At 42.3% G+C, this 18856-nt stretch overlaps 1 protein-coding gene across 1 annotated transcript in view; it reads right to left on the bottom strand.

The window, feature by feature from the left end:
• Positions 1–18856, bottom strand: part of cacna1ab (calcium channel, voltage-dependent, P/Q type, alpha 1A subunit, b) — a 100060-nt gene that overhangs the window by 23973 nt on the left and 57231 nt on the right. Inside the window, exons 32-40 of the mRNA XM_042399849.1 lie at positions 15939–16055; positions 15781–15846; positions 15412–15509; positions 15019–15169; positions 14595–14722; positions 10324–10420; positions 4721–4826; positions 4178–4285; positions 1231–1331 (exon numbers count right to left, since the gene is read on the bottom strand). Coding sequence (XP_042255783.1) covers positions 1231–1331; positions 4178–4285; positions 4721–4826; positions 10324–10420; positions 14595–14722; positions 15019–15169; positions 15412–15509; positions 15781–15846; positions 15939–16055 — 972 coding nt within the window. The remainder of the gene's footprint in view (positions 1–1230; positions 1332–4177; positions 4286–4720; positions 4827–10323; positions 10421–14594; positions 14723–15018; positions 15170–15411; positions 15510–15780; positions 15847–15938; positions 16056–18856) is intronic.

The raw sequence follows: 18856 nt of genomic DNA, 5'->3' as shown, positions 1-18856 counted from the left end.
ACAAAGAGAAAAAAAACACCATTCAGCATGGTTTCTTTACATCAGAGCTGTAATGTTTTCGGGTGGATTTTTCCTTTAAGGTGGTAGGGAATTAATAGCAAGGGCATAATTTGAAACGGAGAAGAATGAAATGGCGTACTGTAGAGATGGACGAACAAACAGACAGACACACAGACTGGTTAAAGTCCTTGTGCACTGCTGATGTTGAGAAAGCCTGTATGGACCTGTCCGTTCAGTCCAATGGGATGGCTGCATTCAGGAACATACCAACGCATACTGTATTTACAGGGGTGTACTGTCAAAAAGAAAACAGACTAACATACTCTCCATGCACCAATGCCTTTCTCCAGTCTGCAAAATCCTGCTTCAAGAAACATGTTTTGATTGAGGTGTCAACATGGACGAGGTTGACACCCCCCATTACATGAGATTTGGAGTTTGTCCTATTGTGGTGTTGGTTATTATTAAAATATTAAGGTTCAAAACCAAGGGGATGATATTGCAGGAGCAAATGGAAAGCATTACGTGACTGGAGAGATGTTTCCACATGTCCAGTATGTGGACTGAAAATACAGAGACAGAGGGAGCGAGTGCATCTCAAAGGCATTCATCGACAGGAGGGGAAGAGCACTGACAGGGAGCAGAAGGTAAGGCCATGTGGTATCATCATCGTTGTTCAGAACATCATCAACAACAAAAAGCATACAGTAGTTGTAATTCCGTAAACCTTCTTAACACCCAATTCTCCTCACCAAGATCAAACAGCCCATGGTGAGAAGATAAGGAAAACTTGAAGCAGTGGGAAGGGAAAGGTTGCTTGCTAGTGGGAGAAAGTAAAACAGCTAGGTAACTGTGGGCAAGCACGGTAAAAGGAATGCGGCTGGCCAAGGGGGCAACAAGGTGCTAGAAAAAGGACGCTGATTTGAAGGTAGCATGCTTATAAAAGGGTACAGCACAGGTTGAGAGGGAGGTAAGATTTAGGGAAGCTGGTAGGTAAAGCCTGAGGAAGAAGGAGTTTGGAGTGTAGCTGGGAGTCCATATAGGATTTAAATGTATAAGACATGTTTCTTATACTTTTAAATCCATATTTGGGAGAATAAATGCACGATTCAGTCCAAGGGCCGGTAAAGGTGGTATCAAAAAAAGAGGGCCAGGAGGAGGAAGAAGAGAAAAGGGGGGGAGGAAATATGGTCTTTCCGGGTTCGGGAATATCTCTGGAATGGAGTCTACCTGTTCCTCTCGCATGGCCTGCAGCTTTTTCGTCTTGCTCTGCCGGTAGTATTCCATGATCATCATGGCGGCGTAGATTTTGCCCACCGTCAAGTCTGTGGCTGCTGAGAAAATGACAAGTTACCCTGCAAGATTAGACCCGAGTGAGATGGGACCCTGAGCCGTGGGGGGAATGGGAGTGGGGGACAAGACACACACAAAAACCACTGACAAAGAGATTCACAATAACATGCATATTACACCAAGAGCTGGGACAATTCTGTTTCATTTCCATCCGTGTGGAGACAGACCTGAGCTCCCGACTCAAGAATTTAAACTACATGTTCAGCTCTTGATTTGGTGGGTTCAGCTGTTTCCTTCTTTGGATGAAATAGTTCAGTCACAGAATACTTAGTCTGTGATACCCAATGATTATGTGCAAAAAACACTGTATTGGAGGAGTGAAAAAGCAAAGTAAGTATCCCTTTCTCACAGAGGCATATCTAGAGACTCCACACAATGACCCTTCCCTGTTGTACCTTTAAATGCTTTACTTAAGGTTTCATTATAACATACATGCAAAACATGCTTACTTTCATGCTTGTGTGCACTCTTGAGTCACAAAACCTCATTCTCATTGGCTAATAGATTTTTTTGACATTCAGCCCATATACGGCATTGACACTGTTGGTTTGCTGATGATGTGTTATTGAGCACTGTGGAGTTTGTCAGGCAGATTTGCAATATACCTCCAAGAAAGTATGGAAATTGCCAAATTTGGGAGCTGTTATGAGGTCACACTGTGTGTCTCTTTATTAAATACTCAGTTTAACAGGACCTCAGTATGTTTCTCTTTTGTCTTGAAGGAACATTGGTAACCACTGTCTAAATATTCCCTGTGAGGACTCAACTGAAACAGAGCTGAGCTCACTCTCTGGTGCAGAACAGAAATACAATTTAACAACACTGTACAATTATTAACACAACAGAGCCAGTAGTCTTTTCACAGGCAGATGCTGTACTTGCTACTAATCAATGAACATTCTTTTATTATTCAACTATCATCTAACCTTATCAAACCTTTAGTATATTAAATCTTTAATCATAATATTAAGGCTGAGGACTAGGTAGCCACCTCACTAACACGGACACCTCAGTCGTATAATCCCTGAAAAACAGGAGCTCAATTTTTTCTAAAAACTCCAGATAATGTATCCCCAGAGTTTGGATGGAAACACATAAACATTTAAAATCAGAAAAATATTGAGCTTTGTTTTTGTTGTCAAATAATGTCACTGTGCATCTAAATCTTCTCGAATAAGTGGTGCCCTTTTCAAAGTGGCATGGCTACAAGTCCAGCAGCATTAAAACTGATATTAACATGTGATAAGATATGACCACACATATCTTATACCTTTTATCATATTACCGGGCAATAAGACATGACAATACATATCTTAAACCTCATTAACTGCCATGCACTTATAACAGCCAACCAAATAGATATTGTTGCTAAACATGCATCATTATACTATTTTAATATTTTGTTGGCACTTAAATCATTTGATTAATCTTATGCTACAAAGATTTACCTGAAAATGGTCATTCGTTCATTCATTCATATCTGTAACTTACTAGCCTAGATTTATTTTACTAGTTTACTTGCTGCTGAATTATTCCTGTAGTGAAAAGACTTCTATAGAGGATCTTCTATAGCAGGCACCCCCTGATACCAGGACTGACTGAATGGGTGGAGAGCTTGGCAGTGCTTGTGTGTGCTATTGTGTGCATCCTGATGTGATATATGTGTCTATATCCAAATGTGTGCTAATGTGTATACAATACATGTGCAGTTCTGTACATGGTGCATTGATGGGTTGGATTTTTAGTGTGGTTTCAGACCATTGTTGGACCACTGGTGCATTATGTTGTTTCAAAGAGGTTAAAAATGTTGACCTTTAATTATAGCATCCCTATTGTACCTTTAATGCAAAATCTGGTATAGAATGCATCATCCCTCCCAAGTTCTGGTAAAATTGGGCTAGAAGGGTACATAAGTTTGCATTACCAGCCACCACATGACAAAGACCTGTGACCTCTTGGCTTTGTATGTGGGAAGCCAGTGAGGGATTTTTGTTGCTACAATGGTGACGCCTACTGGTTGGTCAAGGCAATTAAATGGTTGGTAGCAGTTAACTCCCCACTGGTGGGTGAAAAGAAACAGATGCACCTCCATGAGTCATGGAGGAAGATGTGTGGAGTCAGTTGAATTCGCAGTAACAACTTTTCCAGAGCATGGGGAATTGGGCACTCCAAAAATTGTGTGAATATAGGGATAAAAAGGTCCCAATCGGGAGTAGTACCACTAGTGAGGCTAAAAATTACAAGTTTTCCTTTGAGAATGATGGTAGATGAATCACTGTGGGGTCATTAAAATCAAGCGCAAATCCTCCCAGGAACACTGCACATGAGAAGTTGAAATTGTGGCTTGATGGTGACGCTATAGAAAGGTCAAGGGGTCACCAAAACCTATGGGGTTTATCTGCTGGAGACCAAGAATATTGACTGCAAACATCAAGGAACTCTGGTTGTTGGTTGTTTTTTGACATATCTTGTCACTGATCAAAGTGTTGATCAAAGGCTAAATATATTTTTGACCTAATGCTACACATTAAGCCAGAGAGTCACAAAAATCATTTTAAATAGATTTCAACTTTCAGGTCAATCTGGCCAGTAGTTGCTGAACTATTTTGCTCTTGAACAAACTGTTGACCGGACAATTGTTTGTACCTAATCTAAATTGGTGCATGTACAGTGTGTATGCGTACAGGTATGTGTGTTTATGATATAGTGGCCTGATCAGGAGATGCAAAGCAGTGAATGACACTGGCTGAAGAAGCTGTCCTCTTGGTGAGTTGGTGATCGGACACACGCACACACCACTATGCCTTTTTTTCCTGCAACTTACCCTTGTGCGGTGTGACCAGCAAGTCCAGTGTCTTCTGCGATAAGTTCGGCCAAATCGCCATCATCTCCTTTCTCAGCTCTGCATCCATTTGGTGCTTGTCTGCACCGCCTGGGTGGCCCAGCAACCCAGATTGCACACACACAGTACACACACACACACACACACACACACACACACACACACACACACACACACATATATCAAACAATCATCCACACACCACACATGCATAAATCCATACATGGGCAAACATTCCACACACACAAACACAGGGCAAAGAAGGTACAGACCAAAAGGGAGGCACAATAGCACAAAATCCCAAAAGAAATATATTTGGCCATTCACGCATGTACACATTCACCCAAAACAAAAAAATAATTTGTTAGTGTCAGAATTTGCAATTATGAGTTTTGTCGCATTTGCTACAATATTGTTGTTGAACAGGAGAGAAGTCATACCAATAAATTACTCAGGAATTTCAGACAGGAAATGAACTATGATGAACATATAGAGTAAAGGGAGGATAATACTTTAGAGCCGTACCCTTGGCAATCTTTATATCCAGTGCTGTCCTGATCAGCGCCATGAGGGTGGAGTTAAAATGTACCGTGTTGTCGTCGGCAACCGGCAGATCCATGCGCAGCAGCCTCTGTGGAGAGCCAGTCAGGATGACAGGATGAGAAAGGGATGTGTCTTTGTTAAAGGATGGCGTGCCTGAACCTCCAGGGAGGGGAGGGGGTGAGGGGTTGGGGTCGGGGTTGAGAGAGCTCCATAGACAACAGCCAATTAGAGATGGACTGTGCTCGTCCAGCTATCCTTAACATTCCCTGAGACAGATTAGAGTTAAGTCAAGGATAATAATGTGCCAGAATAACACCCTGAGATTCGTATCTGATCAGTTTAGCCTGATAAGTCAAGTCACTGCATTTAAACAGCTGGCACTATAGTAGCAGAGTTTCAAAAGTCCTCTGATAAACGTGCTAATTGAGGGACTGCTGAGCATTTGTGTGATAAGTCTGATTTTATTAGTGCATGCATTTGCAAATGCAAGAGCATTTGCTTGACAAAAGAAAATTGAACAGGTGAATCCCTGCGTCTCCTGATTTTCCAGTGATACTCAACAAAACAGCACAGCTATCCAATGAGGGCCATCTGCTGCTAAGCAACTGTGAGAGCCGAGAACCACAAGGAAGAACAATCGGAGCCAAAATGGCCTCCGACCCAACCTGTGCCCATGTTCCCTAAATGTGTGAATGCAGTGGCGCATTTACACATCTATGTTGTTACGTACACATATATATAACAGTACACATACACCAAACCCCCCTCCCCCCATCCAATACCAACATCCCTCCCCACCCACTTACACACAATTATTTGCACAGACTGCAATTAAGGGCGCTTAATTGGAGTCCTTTGGAGACAAAATAGGTTGACTGGAGAACAATAACAGTATCACTGGTGTAATTCTGCTATTTTTCAGGAGACAGCTGTTGTTTTGTTCAACTGAGGCATCTTCTATAGAGCTCCCCCTACCAGTAAGGAGGTTCCCTGTCTTTACATGTCTATACCAGGTAAAACCAATGGAGAAACCCATGGATAGAACGAAACAAGCTGGGCCAGCTAGGGCGGCTTGCCATTCCTATCCAGACCAGTTGACATCCATCGGATTTACCTACGAACATGAGCGTTGGGCACTCACGATGGCAAGCACGATAGTACGATGGCGGTGGGTTTGTGTACGTGCTGGTGTAATTCTGAGTGTGTGCGAGTGTCGGGCATGCCCAAAGCCAAGTGTGTTGCAGGCGGAGGGCATCGGCCAACATCCACATCGCTCGGCAGGCAGCAGGCAGTCTCGATGTCGCCCATAGCCATGCGACAGAGAGTGCAAAGATTGCATGCAACACCACACAACAACCCCAAGAAAAATCCCACAAACCCGGACACACAGAGCATGCAACATGCCTTTACTTCACTACCATTATCTAACCCCCAACTCTTCAAACCTACCCAGCTCACTACCCCCCCCCCCCCCCCCCCGCAACTTCCCTCAAAACCCACTTTCACAATACAAGCAGCCGTGCATCCGCGCAAAGAGAGTATCCTCAATCCAACTGGATTGATCCTACTGATTTTTCTTTTTTTTTTTTGTTCGCTCTAAATTCATTGTTCCCTTAATCAAAGTCAAATTGGACAGCGATAATTATATTTCATAGCAAGTCAAGATCTCTCTCAATGCCAAACGGGTGCAGTGTCTTAAGGGGGTGTCAGAGTTAGAGAGGATTAGAGTTGTGGCATTCCCTGAAAGAAGAAAAAAATCATAGAGAAGATCAAAAAGAGATGATTGATGTTCTTTGTGTTTTTTGTTTTGGACCAACCAGACTGTAGTAGTGGTACTGTAGGGTAATGGGAAGGGGGGTCTACCAAAGGGGACACATGGTGGGGACAGCAATTAGTTGAGTTAAACTAGGCGATTCTAAGCTTGGTCATGAGATGTGGTTACAGATAAATAGGGCAGGAGGGCGAGAATGAGGAGGGAGAGGAGGATTGTGAAAACACTGAAAGAGTAAAAGAGGAACCAAGAAGATGTGGTTCAATTGGAAGAAACAGAGAGAGGAGGTAAGTGTGTAAGTGTGTGTGTGTATAGAAAGGTAAGAGAAGAGATTAAGGAGGCTGAAAATTACAGAACAAGACGAGAGAAAAAGACGAGGACTAAAAACGACACTGACATAAGTTCACTGAGAAGAGGTCAAGTTCAAAAACCAAGCTGTGATAGCAATACACAGTTATCAAACCTACTTTTTCGACAAGTGTGAGGCCTAATGTCCACTAAAGGGAAGGTCAAAAACTTTTCCTCGCCATTTAGAGTGATCAGTGTCAAGAAACCAAAGGTTCAAGATGTCTAACCATTCCCTTCTCTATTCTGACAAAACACCATGTGCACTTCCTGATTTCAAAAGGTCCTTTAATGGACGTCTTCTGTGAAATTTTTATCAATGAATACTGGAAGTCTTTGATGGCTGAAGTATGTGATGGGGGCCACTGCCAAGACAAGTTGACATACTGGAGAGAAAGAAGAAAGATCAAAGAAGAGGGAAGATAGAGACAGAACGGGCTCAGATGGACAGATGGAGAGGAATACAATGAATGTATGAAGATGGGTGCTGATTGCTGACAGACAAGTGGATGGAGAATTAGAAGGACAGAAGAATGACAGAGAGAGAGAAAGAGAGAGAAAGTGGACATAATTTCCTTTAGGAAAAAAGACAGAGCAACAAAAATAAGTAAAAAAGAAAGGAGGCAAAACTTAAGGAAAGACAGAGGAAAGCAAAAGAGGCTGAAAAGGAGAAAAAGTGACAGGCAAAAGAGAGAGTCACCCAGATTCACTAAGGTTTAGCACAGTGAAGAATTTGGATTACGTCAAAGTGACCAAAACGGAAGCTGTTCACTTGCTGTACATAATGTACGGCTAGTACATATGCATAAAAGTGCAGCTCAAAAGACTATTTTCACTTTTTGGCTGGACCATAGGGACCAGCCCTAAAAACACGAATGTCTGTCCGTCACTGACTCACTCACTGACTGAATGATGAAGTTACACCATCAGTCGGCTGAAGCTTGAGACAACCAAATATCCCAGAATGCATTTCACACCAACCAGCAGCGATGGTGGAGATTTTAAGCCAGGTTAAAAGCTGTTGTAATTTTTGATGTCGGACTATTAATATGTCACTTTATTAAGTTTTAATATTTTTTCAAGCCAGAAAGTAACCTTTTAGATTCCCTATATGTGATGAGTTTATCCAAATAACGCCTATTTGGAAATTTGCTTTGATGTTTTTGAAGATGCGAGGAGCCAGTTATTATAGCTACATTACAGACTGAATAACATAATTTACTGCATCTCTGTCATTGAGGTTATTTTTTGTGAGGAAAACAGTGTTAGTGGAGCTTTGAGTTGAAATTATTTTGTCACAGTACAGTCAGGTAAGTTGTGTTGAAGCTGAGCTGCTGTTGTCAGTAAGTACACTGCTGTTCCAATTGCAGAATGATTGTACTGCTTCCTCCTGTCCTCAGACGTTTGTACTCCCGAATCAAACTTGCCAAGTCCAAACTAGCAAGTACTCAATTCTGAACTTGGCATACTTGGTATTGGGAAAGGCCCTATGTCAACCTAACTTCAGTCAAAGCCCAGCGCACTTCCTGGGGGCTTGGTCACCACGTGTCGCCACTTCTGGTATCTGTCGTATCAAATTAAAAGCCCTATCGCATTTCATACATGGTCCAGCCATATACTAGGTTTTCACCTAGTTTTGTTTCTTTTTTGGTTTTACTGTACATGAAGTACTGTGAGTATAATAAGCAAACGACTCTAGTAAAGTCTTTCATTAAGTGTCTCGCCTTTGAGAATAGATGCTAACATTGTGCAGGTATTGTCACAACAAGTTAAGAAAATAAAAGGAGGGGATTTTCCATCAAATTCCTTCAACATAAAATTACAGAAGGTAGCAATTATAAACACCTTAAGATGCAAAGGTGCAACAATGTTAGTCTAGATAGGTTAGCCTTAAGGGTAAAGCACACTCATTGCATTGTTACATTTTATTATTATATTAACATTATATCAATTAGTTGTGGTAGTTTCAGGGCCAAGGTGTTATGCATACAGGCCAACTGGCTCACTGGGACATCATCATTTATGTTATCAGTTACATCTGTGTGCTTGTTGCTACTGTATGACAATTTTAAAAAATCCGCAGTGAAAAGAGCGTATTTTCACATTTCTTAGCTCTTAGCTGAGGCACTCCAGGCACCAAATCATTTTAATGAATCTGGATGTCAATAAGAAAGAGAAAGAGTACAGATAAGAGCAGGAGTCTACTGAGGTGGAGAAAAAGCGTGGACAACAAGACAAAGAGACAGCGAGTGCTGAAATGCTCAACCCGAATCTTTACCCTGGTGGTCTGAGGTGCAAAGAGAAGCCAAAGACTCAAGTTTCCTTGGGTAGCGAAAAAAAAAGCATCTTGAAAAAAGACAAAAAAATCCAAGGGCCAGAACTTCTCCTACTCATTTTCTTGTGTGGACAGTGTGTATGTGTGTGGTAATGTATATGTGAGCACTATAGTACCATCCACAGGAATAAGAGACGCAGAGGACTGAAGACAGACACCCTTGCCGGTCCTTCTGTACCCGCATCGTAAGCAAACTGTTGCACGGTGTGAATATTATTTAGAATAAACTTACTACATTTCCAGAGGGTAAATGTTGTCTTGTGTATTCAATAACATGAATAATTTACTGAGTTTGTTTATTGTAAAGCAATGGCTCTTGTAAGATGTACATTTCAACATTCGGCAAACATATCCCCGTTTAAATGTTTATGGACATTATAAATAATATTCACAGTAAATCCTGGGGTGCACTAGACACCTATGAATCATTTACAGGATCTCATTTTTAAAATATGCCTGTAATGCATAGTGACCCAACTTTTTTTTGCTATAAAGTTGTTCTTTATTGTAAATATCAGTACCAACAGTTAAACAAAAAGGCTATAGAGACTATAGAGTATTGGGCAGCTCATGCAACAAAGAGAAATACCTCATAAGATCTGTGCTCTATTTCTGTTTCTACATCTGGATTGTAGTTGAAAGGTGCGTGTATGTGTGCATGCATGCGTCCGTGCAGGTTGCAGAAGGACTGGCAAAGCCTTCTCCGTTCCCTTACTCCTGCGGCCTGACGGGAGAAAAATAAAAGAAAGAGGACTGACTATCACTCCACTATCACTTCACTTCACTGCACGACAAAAGCCCATCCCTCCATCCCCGCGGTCGGAGAGAGAGAAGAGAGGACAGCGCTCACCACCACCACAACCACCACTAACAGACAATGAGGAGAACACCGCTGGGAGGAGGGAGGGAAGGAGAGGGAGGGCGGGGAGGGGAGGAGGGGAGGGGGGAGGAGGAAAGGGAAAGGGAGGTTTTTAGCAGATGAGAGAGGAGAGGTTCTCCTCCCCAGCGATGGGGAGGTGTAAGGACGGAGGTGGGTTGGGATAGGGAGAGATGAGAGGAATGACAGGGAGGGTGGGAAGGAGGTGGGGGTGGTGGTTGAGGGGGGTGGAGGGGTAAGGTGGGGGGCGAGTCTACCTTATAGGCGACCCGGGCGGGACACCTCTTCCCGAGGCCTAGCGGCGGACACATGTGTCTTAGCATCTGATACATGTCTGTGTAACTGATCCGGCCGCTGGGGTGGCCACAAATACACGCGCACGTGCATTCAGACACCCACACGCCAACATACACGCACACGACAGACAGAACAAACGAAGACGGACGACGTGAAAACGAAAGAAATAAAAACAATGAGGGGTAGGGAGAAGGAGGACGAAGGGGGTGGGGGGGGGGGGGACGCAGACGCACAGAGGTGTGTTGGGGGAGAGGAGACATGAGGAGAAAAAAGAAAGAAACCGACAAAGGAAAGGAAGAGGGGGGGAAACAAATACACAGAGGTTATTGTTTTGATCGCTGTGGATATGTGGTTGCTGTGGTGAGAGAAAGAGAGAAAGAGAGAGAACGAGGGGGGAGTGTTCTAGTCTGGTATAATCGTAAAGTGGGAGGAAAAAGAGAGGAAGGGAGAGAGGGAGAAAGGTCGGGGGAAGGAGAGGAAGGTTGAGGGAGGAGGAGGTGTTATCATTTAGTTTAGTTAGTTGTTGTTGAGATACCGTTCTATGCGAGGTGAAAAGGGGATTTGGGTTTTTTTTTTTGGTCTTTGCCCTCTTTCGCCGCTCGGATAGAACTCGCAGCGGGGCTTCTAGCAGGCAAAGAAAAGCACCGCTGCAGAGGTCGGAGTGAGTCACAATGACAAGTCAATGCAGTCCGTTACTGAGGCTGCGTGTCCACCAGGAGCCTCTGCTCACAGCTGTCCCTTCAGATGTTTGTGGGAACCCTCCATTATGTTGAAGAGAACAGGTGGGATTGTTTTGTTAAAGGGTCAGTTCACCCAAATCACAAAAGAAACAAAACAATACTTTCTCACATACCTCGAGCGCTATTATAGGAATTCAGGTTGTTTAGGTTTTATGTGCCGAAGTATTCACCTTTGAGACTTCTGCTGCCGCCCCAATAAAATGGACATTTACGCAAGTACTGCACTTAAGCACAATTTTGAGGTCCAAGTTTCATGCCACTTTATACTTCTGCTCTATTATATTTATCTGACAGCTACTGTACAGTTAAAACCTCCTTTGCAGATTAAGCTTTTTAAATCCACCTCAACTATCTACAACATTTAAATGCTACATTAACGCATGACCAATAATTATCCATTAATATAATAATGCAACACCTTGTGCATAATGCATACTTTCCCTTTTTAATACTTAAAGTGCATTGATATTTTTGTACTTTTACTTAAGTAAAATCATCAGTAGACCTTAAAGTTAACTGTTTAATAGGGACTACTTGGGTAGACAGTAGTTCCAAGGAAAACATTTGACAGTGAGGTCTGTGGATTATCCGTAGTAAACGGAAAACTGTTTCTGGGAGGGGTGAGGAGGTAGACTCGGTCATTCAATCCTCAGCCGCCCCTGTCCACATATTGAAGTGTCCTCGGGCCAGACACTGAACCCCAAATTGCTCCCGATGGTCAGGCTGGCTCCTTGCATTGTAGCTCGCTGCCATCAGTGTGAGTTTGTGTGTGAGTGTGGGAATGAGAGGCAAATTGTAAATGCATACTGTAAATGCAGCCATTTACCAAAAAAAAAAAGAGTTCCATTTCCCTCAATTGTATTAGGGTTGAAGCAGAAATCTCTTCCCATAAAACTAAAACTGTCTGCATGACGAGATACAACTTGGGTTAAGTGAGAAAATATGTCTTGCTGTGATTTGTGTGAACTGACCCTTTCACAATATTAAAAGTCTAAGTCAAAAACTGCAGCACCTTTCTAACAGTCATAAGGCACCAGCAGATGTTACTGACCACAAGCATCTCAGCACAGGTAGTTAAAGAGGTGCTTGGTGGACACAAGACCTTCATATGTCCAGAGTCCCTGCCCCAAACCACACACACACCCTGCCCCTTTCCTTCTTTCCCCATAAACCAGAGCCACAAACAGAGCGGGTTTGGCCGTGTTTTTACCTTTCAGCTAACAGTGAATAGGCCTGTTACTCTCTCCACTTCAGGTTTACCAACATGAACACAAGCAGTTGGGATATGCAAGCTGTCTGGTTACATAACAACCATGCAGAAATTGTCTTCTTTGGGACCAGTCTGAGGTTATGAAGAAATCATTCATACAAGGGAAGTAAACATATGTAATCTGGGACTATAGTATTTACTGTAAAAATGCTATACTAAACCTTATAAAACTGTTTTTTAGTGTATAGGTTGAGAAAGATTTAAGAAATCATTCTCTCATTTTGCCAAGATGCCGGTATATTTATATACACAGGAAATACATTTTTAGCTTGTTGCAGCGTATTTAAGCAAGGCATCACATTTATTCAACATGACATTTTACTGTGTGAGGAACAGACTTTGCACTCCTTTCTACTGCTGTGTGTTTCCTTAAATAGAGGATGTAACAGGTCTAAAAATGGGTTTGATTACTTGAAAACTTAGAGCCACTACATGTAGTATTAGAAAAAAAAAAATCTGACTTTGATGCCATCTGGTGGAGGTATCAAATAAGATACAGTTGCACCGGGATTGATTAAGCGTTCATTATCATCATTTGAAAGATGCTACAATTATACAAAAATTCTACACGTAGCAGCTTTAAAATTTAAAAATCGGATTGGACTTCTCAGCACAGTGGTTCAGACGTGTGCCATGGAGATACAAACGTCTGCAATTTGTCATTTCAGCCGACCACAACCGCAGCTCGCTATCAGCTGGTTTAAATCGTGTTTATCGGTGGAATCAGCTGAAAACCTGCAGACTCTAAAGCCTCGATGTCACACGGCTGGAAAACACCGACTTGGCTAACAGCTCTGAAGGTAAAGCGTGATAACGTTATTCAAGGCCAAGCCCTCATTGTGTACGTCTCTGTACTAACCCCGCCTCCCTCACCCAAACCCCAAACTCAAACAAGAACAATGCACGTTGCTCGATCCGTTTTCTGCTCAGGCAAAATTATACAGCAAGCAGAAATAAAACAACAATGGCTAAATGGGAGTCTAGACTCTAGTTTTTTTTTTTTACATACTACTGAATTAAAAGTGGAAAACATCAGTGTAATTTCCCCCAGCGTTCAGTCAGAAGACAATAGCGAGTGCAGTGCACCACCTCATGCTTCACACACCGCTATCGGTGTGTGTGAGTGAGTGTGTACAAGAGTGTGTGTGTGTGCATTTCTGCATTGTCCCAAACATTCTCATTGTCATGTCAGAATGCATATACAACAGAAACCCCCCCCCCCCTCACCCTCCCCCCTCCCTCCCTCCCCAAAAGATGATTCAATGGTGATATGAGATTAAAACAACTGAATAATGCAAAACCTGAACAAAAATAATCAAACCAAATGCAATAAAAAAGTTGAAGTAGGAAAGAATTTGTTTTAAAAGTGATAAAGAGCGACATTCATTCCAGTCTCTTAAAGGCGAGCAGGTTGCGTTTAAGTTTGTGCTTTAGGGGTTTGGTCCAAACCTTGCAGGCCACCCTATGTGGGCATTTCTTGCCAAGGCCCAGGGGAGGGGAGATAACTCGCAATAAACTGTACATATCCTTATAATGTATGCGCCCGCTGCAAGAAAAATACAAGGAGGGGAGATTAGGTGAAGAAACTCACAGATCACACAGAGAGAGAGAGAGAAAGAGGAAGAAGAAAAAAGATGAAAATTGGGAGATGAAAAGGAAATAAAGAAAGATAAGGTAGAAGAAAGAACATTGATTTACACTGAGAAAGAGGTGTAAGACACCTTCCTCACATGCATGCTCTTACATACACTCATGAGGAAAGGAGGAGGAGGAGGAGGAGGAGGAGGAGGAGAGCGTTACATTCACCTCATCTGTGCACAAATTTTTGCATCTTGAAAAAATAAAGAAAAGTAGATAACTCCTCGCTTAAGACAGGCCAGCATTAACTGTCCCGCTTTTTTAATCTTATCCTCACATGACGTTGATCCTGCATCATTATTACACTTTGCGGACGAGGTCATGACACCAGTCCTTGTCCCGATTTTGGGACGGGAGAGAAAGTCAAGTGTTAGTTATTTTACATTCAGCATGAGACAAAACAGTGTGTCTATTTTTGCTCAGTTTTCTGTTACATACAGTAGCAGCAGAGTGTGTCATTTTTCTAGATTCAAGCTTGTGTATCTGTATATGTGTATGTAATCTCTACTTTATATGTGTGTTTTCACATTTTTATTGACTGCTACAGTGTGTGTGTGTGTGTGTGTGTGTGTGTGCCACTCACCAGGCAGCGGGGTCGTACTCGGCCCATATCCTTACATACTCGTCCAGGTGATGCGGTCCCAGGATAGAAGAGTCTCTGGTCAGGTACTCAAAGTTGTCCATGATGACGGCCACAAACAGATTGAGCATCTGAGTCAGGACACAGCGAACAAAGAGGGATGAGTTTTATTACTGACTTAGGAAAATATTTCAGATTTAAAGGACCAATGTGTGAGATTTATTGGCATCCAAATGAATACCCCTCCCCTTCCAAGCATGTAGGAGAAGACTCATTTTCCATTTTACTGGTATGTGATGCAACAACTAACAAGCAGATGATGTGTTCTAGCAAGGAGACATAATTAGATACAATATAAAAACTACAAGTAAATGCACATGTTGATTAAGTGGTTAAAGCGACATTCTGCGTTTTTTTTTTTCCTCACCAGGAAAGAGCAGAGGAAGATGAAGGAGACAAAGTAGGTGTAGGCGAAGGTGCTGCCACATTCAGGTTCTGTGTTTCCTGATTCTGGGTCGCATTCTTTACCACCCAGACAAGCCAACATGATCTCATGCCACGCTTCACCTGTAGCGCTCCTGCATGACGGGACACACACAGAGCAACATGAAAGAGTGAGCATAGAGTCATAAAAAGAGGCCCAACTGCTATATAATACCATATACAGTAGTTGTATACATTCTGTATGTAGTATATGTTTGTAACCTACTTCCTAATATTTTAAAACCTTTATATTTATCTGCATCGTTCAGTAAAATATCAGCCATCTGTTGTTTTCTGTCTCATAACCCCTGCTTCTCTTTGTTTAAGGTGACTGTACCTGAACAGCAGCATTAGAGCCATGATGAAGGTTCTGAAGTTATTGTGCTCGTTGATGGCACTCTCTCCCTCCTCATCTAGTGCCAGGTTCCCGAACAACTAAACACAAACACATTAACATTATCCTCTTAAGCATACAGAACACTTTTTTTGAGACTTGACAAGACTAAAAGAACAAAACTGCATATTCTTTGGGTATTATCGTGCTGTAAAGCAGTGCTGTCCTCCTCATTTGTGCCATAAAGCAACTAAGCAGCTTACAAAATGTACGCTGAGCTATTGTTGTTAAGACATATGCAGAGAAAATTCAACATCCTGTGTAAATCCAAACTGCATGGGTGTCAGTCTGGAAGAAAAGAGTAATACTCACCTGCATGCCAATGATGGCATAGATGAAGAAGAGCATGGCAATGAGCAGACACACGTATGGCAGAGCCTACCGGAGCAGAGGAAGAGGGGAAATATTTGTCAGCACCGTGGAAGGTGTTGCGATTGTGTGTATGTGTATATCTGCTCATGACTGAATACCTTGAAGGACTGGACGAAGGTCCACAGCAAGATGCGGATGGTCTCTCCCTGTCTCAGCAGCTTGATGAGGCGAGCTGCTCTGAACAGCCTCAGGAAGCTCAGGTTGATGAAGTTATTCTACAGCACAGAAGAAGAAGAACAGTCATTTTCACCAAACACGTGACACCTGCACAACCTCCATTTACCCACAAACATAAAAACCAAAAAACAACAGCGGAATAAAGAGAGGAGAAAAGACAGAAATAGAGGAGGGGGATCAAAAACCAACAAAACATTACCAACTGCAAACATAATGGCACTGAGTAGACACAAAGGTAAATGAGAGAAAGACAGAGAAAAGGTTAAAGGATAAAAAAGAGAGAGAGAGAAAAAAGGAAAATCATAATTCAAAGAGTCTAAAGGTCATCATCCAATCTGGTACAGCAGAACGCTTTTTTTTTCTTTTTTTTTTTTTTTTTTAAGAGAACCAAATGCACTGATCTCTGAGGGGCAAGCAGGCCACACATAAAAGGAGCACAGTGCACGGTGCCTGTCAACCACACACACACACACACACACACACACACACACACACACACACACACACACACATACACATACACACACAAAAGAGCATGGCTTGGAGTTCTCTGTGAAACTCTGAATATGACATTTTTAAGTTTGGACAGGTTTTCTTTTCAAAAACACACAGTCCAAACTTGGCATCTCATCTCCAGAGAACAAGAGCCGATGTCAACGTAAACTGGATAAACTGGAACATAAGGCAGTTTGCCCTTAAATGGCTTCAGCTGCATGAATCACTAGGCTTTCATTTTCATTCAAAATGACTAACGTTGAAAGGGAAATAACAGTGCGTTTGCACATTTTAGCTCCTTAACTTCAAAGCCATTATCAAAATGCAAGCTACAGGAAACAGGTTTAGATTTGTGCTACCATTCTGGGATTTAGTTTACATTCATATTCTGTACTATATGAAAATCATTTAGCAGAATGAACATCTAGTTTGGTTTACTTTTTTTTGTCAAAGTCACATTATTATTAGGCAGTAATGCAGTTGAAAGTGCATATTGATTTCAGTTGATTGATTTCCATATGTCTGAGGCACAGCCTTCTAGTAGCTGCACGGCCAAGAACAAAATCAATGGAGAGAGATTTGTTTTCTTTCAAAATACCCTCAAGTCCTTAGAATAAGAACAGATTAATCAAAACGGACATGAGACAAAATCAAAATTAGTGATCCTTAGGGCTGGAGTCTTTTTGAAACTTGCTCTGGTTCCTTACAGTTTCACAGAGAGCACTATTTAAGGTAAAACAGCCAAACTCCCCGGTGAGACCCTGGTATTTTGTGGTTGACAGGCAAGGCAGGAAGGGGGGGGGGTATGAAGAGGAAGAGGAGGAGGAGGAGGAGGAGGGAAGGACTAGCGAGCAGCCTCAGTGCAGGCATGGCTTGGCATGGCATGGTTTAGCATGGCAGCATACTTTTTCGGGGGAAAGAACCGGCCTACATGCAGACCATCTGGGGACCGGTGGGGTCGAGCAAATCAAAACCTCACGTTTGACTCAACGTTCACTTAAAAGTGTGAGAATTATTTTCTTCTACATGTGAGATGTGCTGAAAAATAAAACAGGTGCCAAGTGCTGTTGAATATCGGTTTCTAGTGTTGTCATGAATGATAAGCAACATTACGACATATCGATGCTGTTGCAAGAAGCCTGAATTGAATATTGAATCACATTTCAGCTCCAACTCAAGACAGAAGCTGTTGAGTAAAAAAAAAAAAGATGGCGACAGCATCAAAATGTGGACCACACCTTGAGCCGGATCTCAGATCATGTAATTTGCTGCACAAAACTGTTGCAAGGAGCCAAATATGGAACAATGTTTTCAATAAAACTGCCAAAACCTGCTGTTCCAAAGTTGCAACAAAGTGCAATTTGAGGTCTTTACTAGTTTGTCTTAATGGCAAATTCAAAATTTAGGCATCATGACAACACCAGTGACTGTTTGCCTACTTAATTAGCCTGATTACAGGTAAGCAGACCAGATTAAGTGCTCCTGTTCTTATTTAGCAATCCTCCTGACTGGGGAATTGGTGAAAGTTTGAAAAAAATGGTCCCTACTGGATGTGTGCAAACCACTTGGAGTAAAGTTTTTTTTTTAAGGGAATTTAGGGTCCATTTAAGTATGTATACTGCTATGTGAAAATGCATTACATAACCTTTCTAAATAATCAAGTTCAAAAGTTTAATAAAAAGGTCATCATCCAGAAAGCGCATGCACTGGGGTCAAAGAGTTCTGAAGGTTAAGACTGGTCATGGGGAAGAGGGGTGACCGGGGATAAGAAATGGGTTTGGGGGGGGGGGGGGGTACGCATGACCAATGAGGATGCAGCAGAAAGCTTTGAGAGATAAATTACAAACCAACCGGATTCTACATGTGCGAAGATGTAGAAAGATGAATGGGAGGGGAGGTTTTGTTTTTTTTTTGTTTTTTTTTGTGGTAAATTGTAGAACATTGTGAGTGGGTGAGAGACATTTTTTTTGGAGGGGGGGGTTGGTCGTGTGTTTTATTGGGCAGGGGCATGGGGGCGAAACGCACACCACCACCATCATTATCATCATCATCATCATCATCACAGCACCACCACCACATGTCATGGCGCAGCACGGATGGAGAACACGATGAAGGATTTCATAGTGCATTTTGATTGGATGGATTTTTTTTTAATCAGAGGAGGAGGGAGTGGGAGGGGCGTAGGGCGCCAACAAAGTAGAGAGGTTTAAAGAAAGCATGTAAAGAGATAGAAGAGGAAGACGGAATCATTATGGGTGTCGTTAAAAAGGCAGTGAAACACAACTTCAAGTCAACAACAACAGTTACTGTGATACAGTTGGTTCAGCCCCTCTTTGATGCCACT

This window comes from Thunnus maccoyii, chromosome 2 (genome assembly GCF_910596095.1).
Source record: "Thunnus maccoyii chromosome 2, fThuMac1.1, whole genome shotgun sequence".
Lineage (NCBI taxonomy): Eukaryota > Metazoa > Chordata > Actinopteri > Scombriformes > Scombridae > Thunnus > Thunnus maccoyii.
Note: the sequence above shows the minus strand (reverse complement) of the source record. Positions and strands in the feature narration are given on the sequence as shown.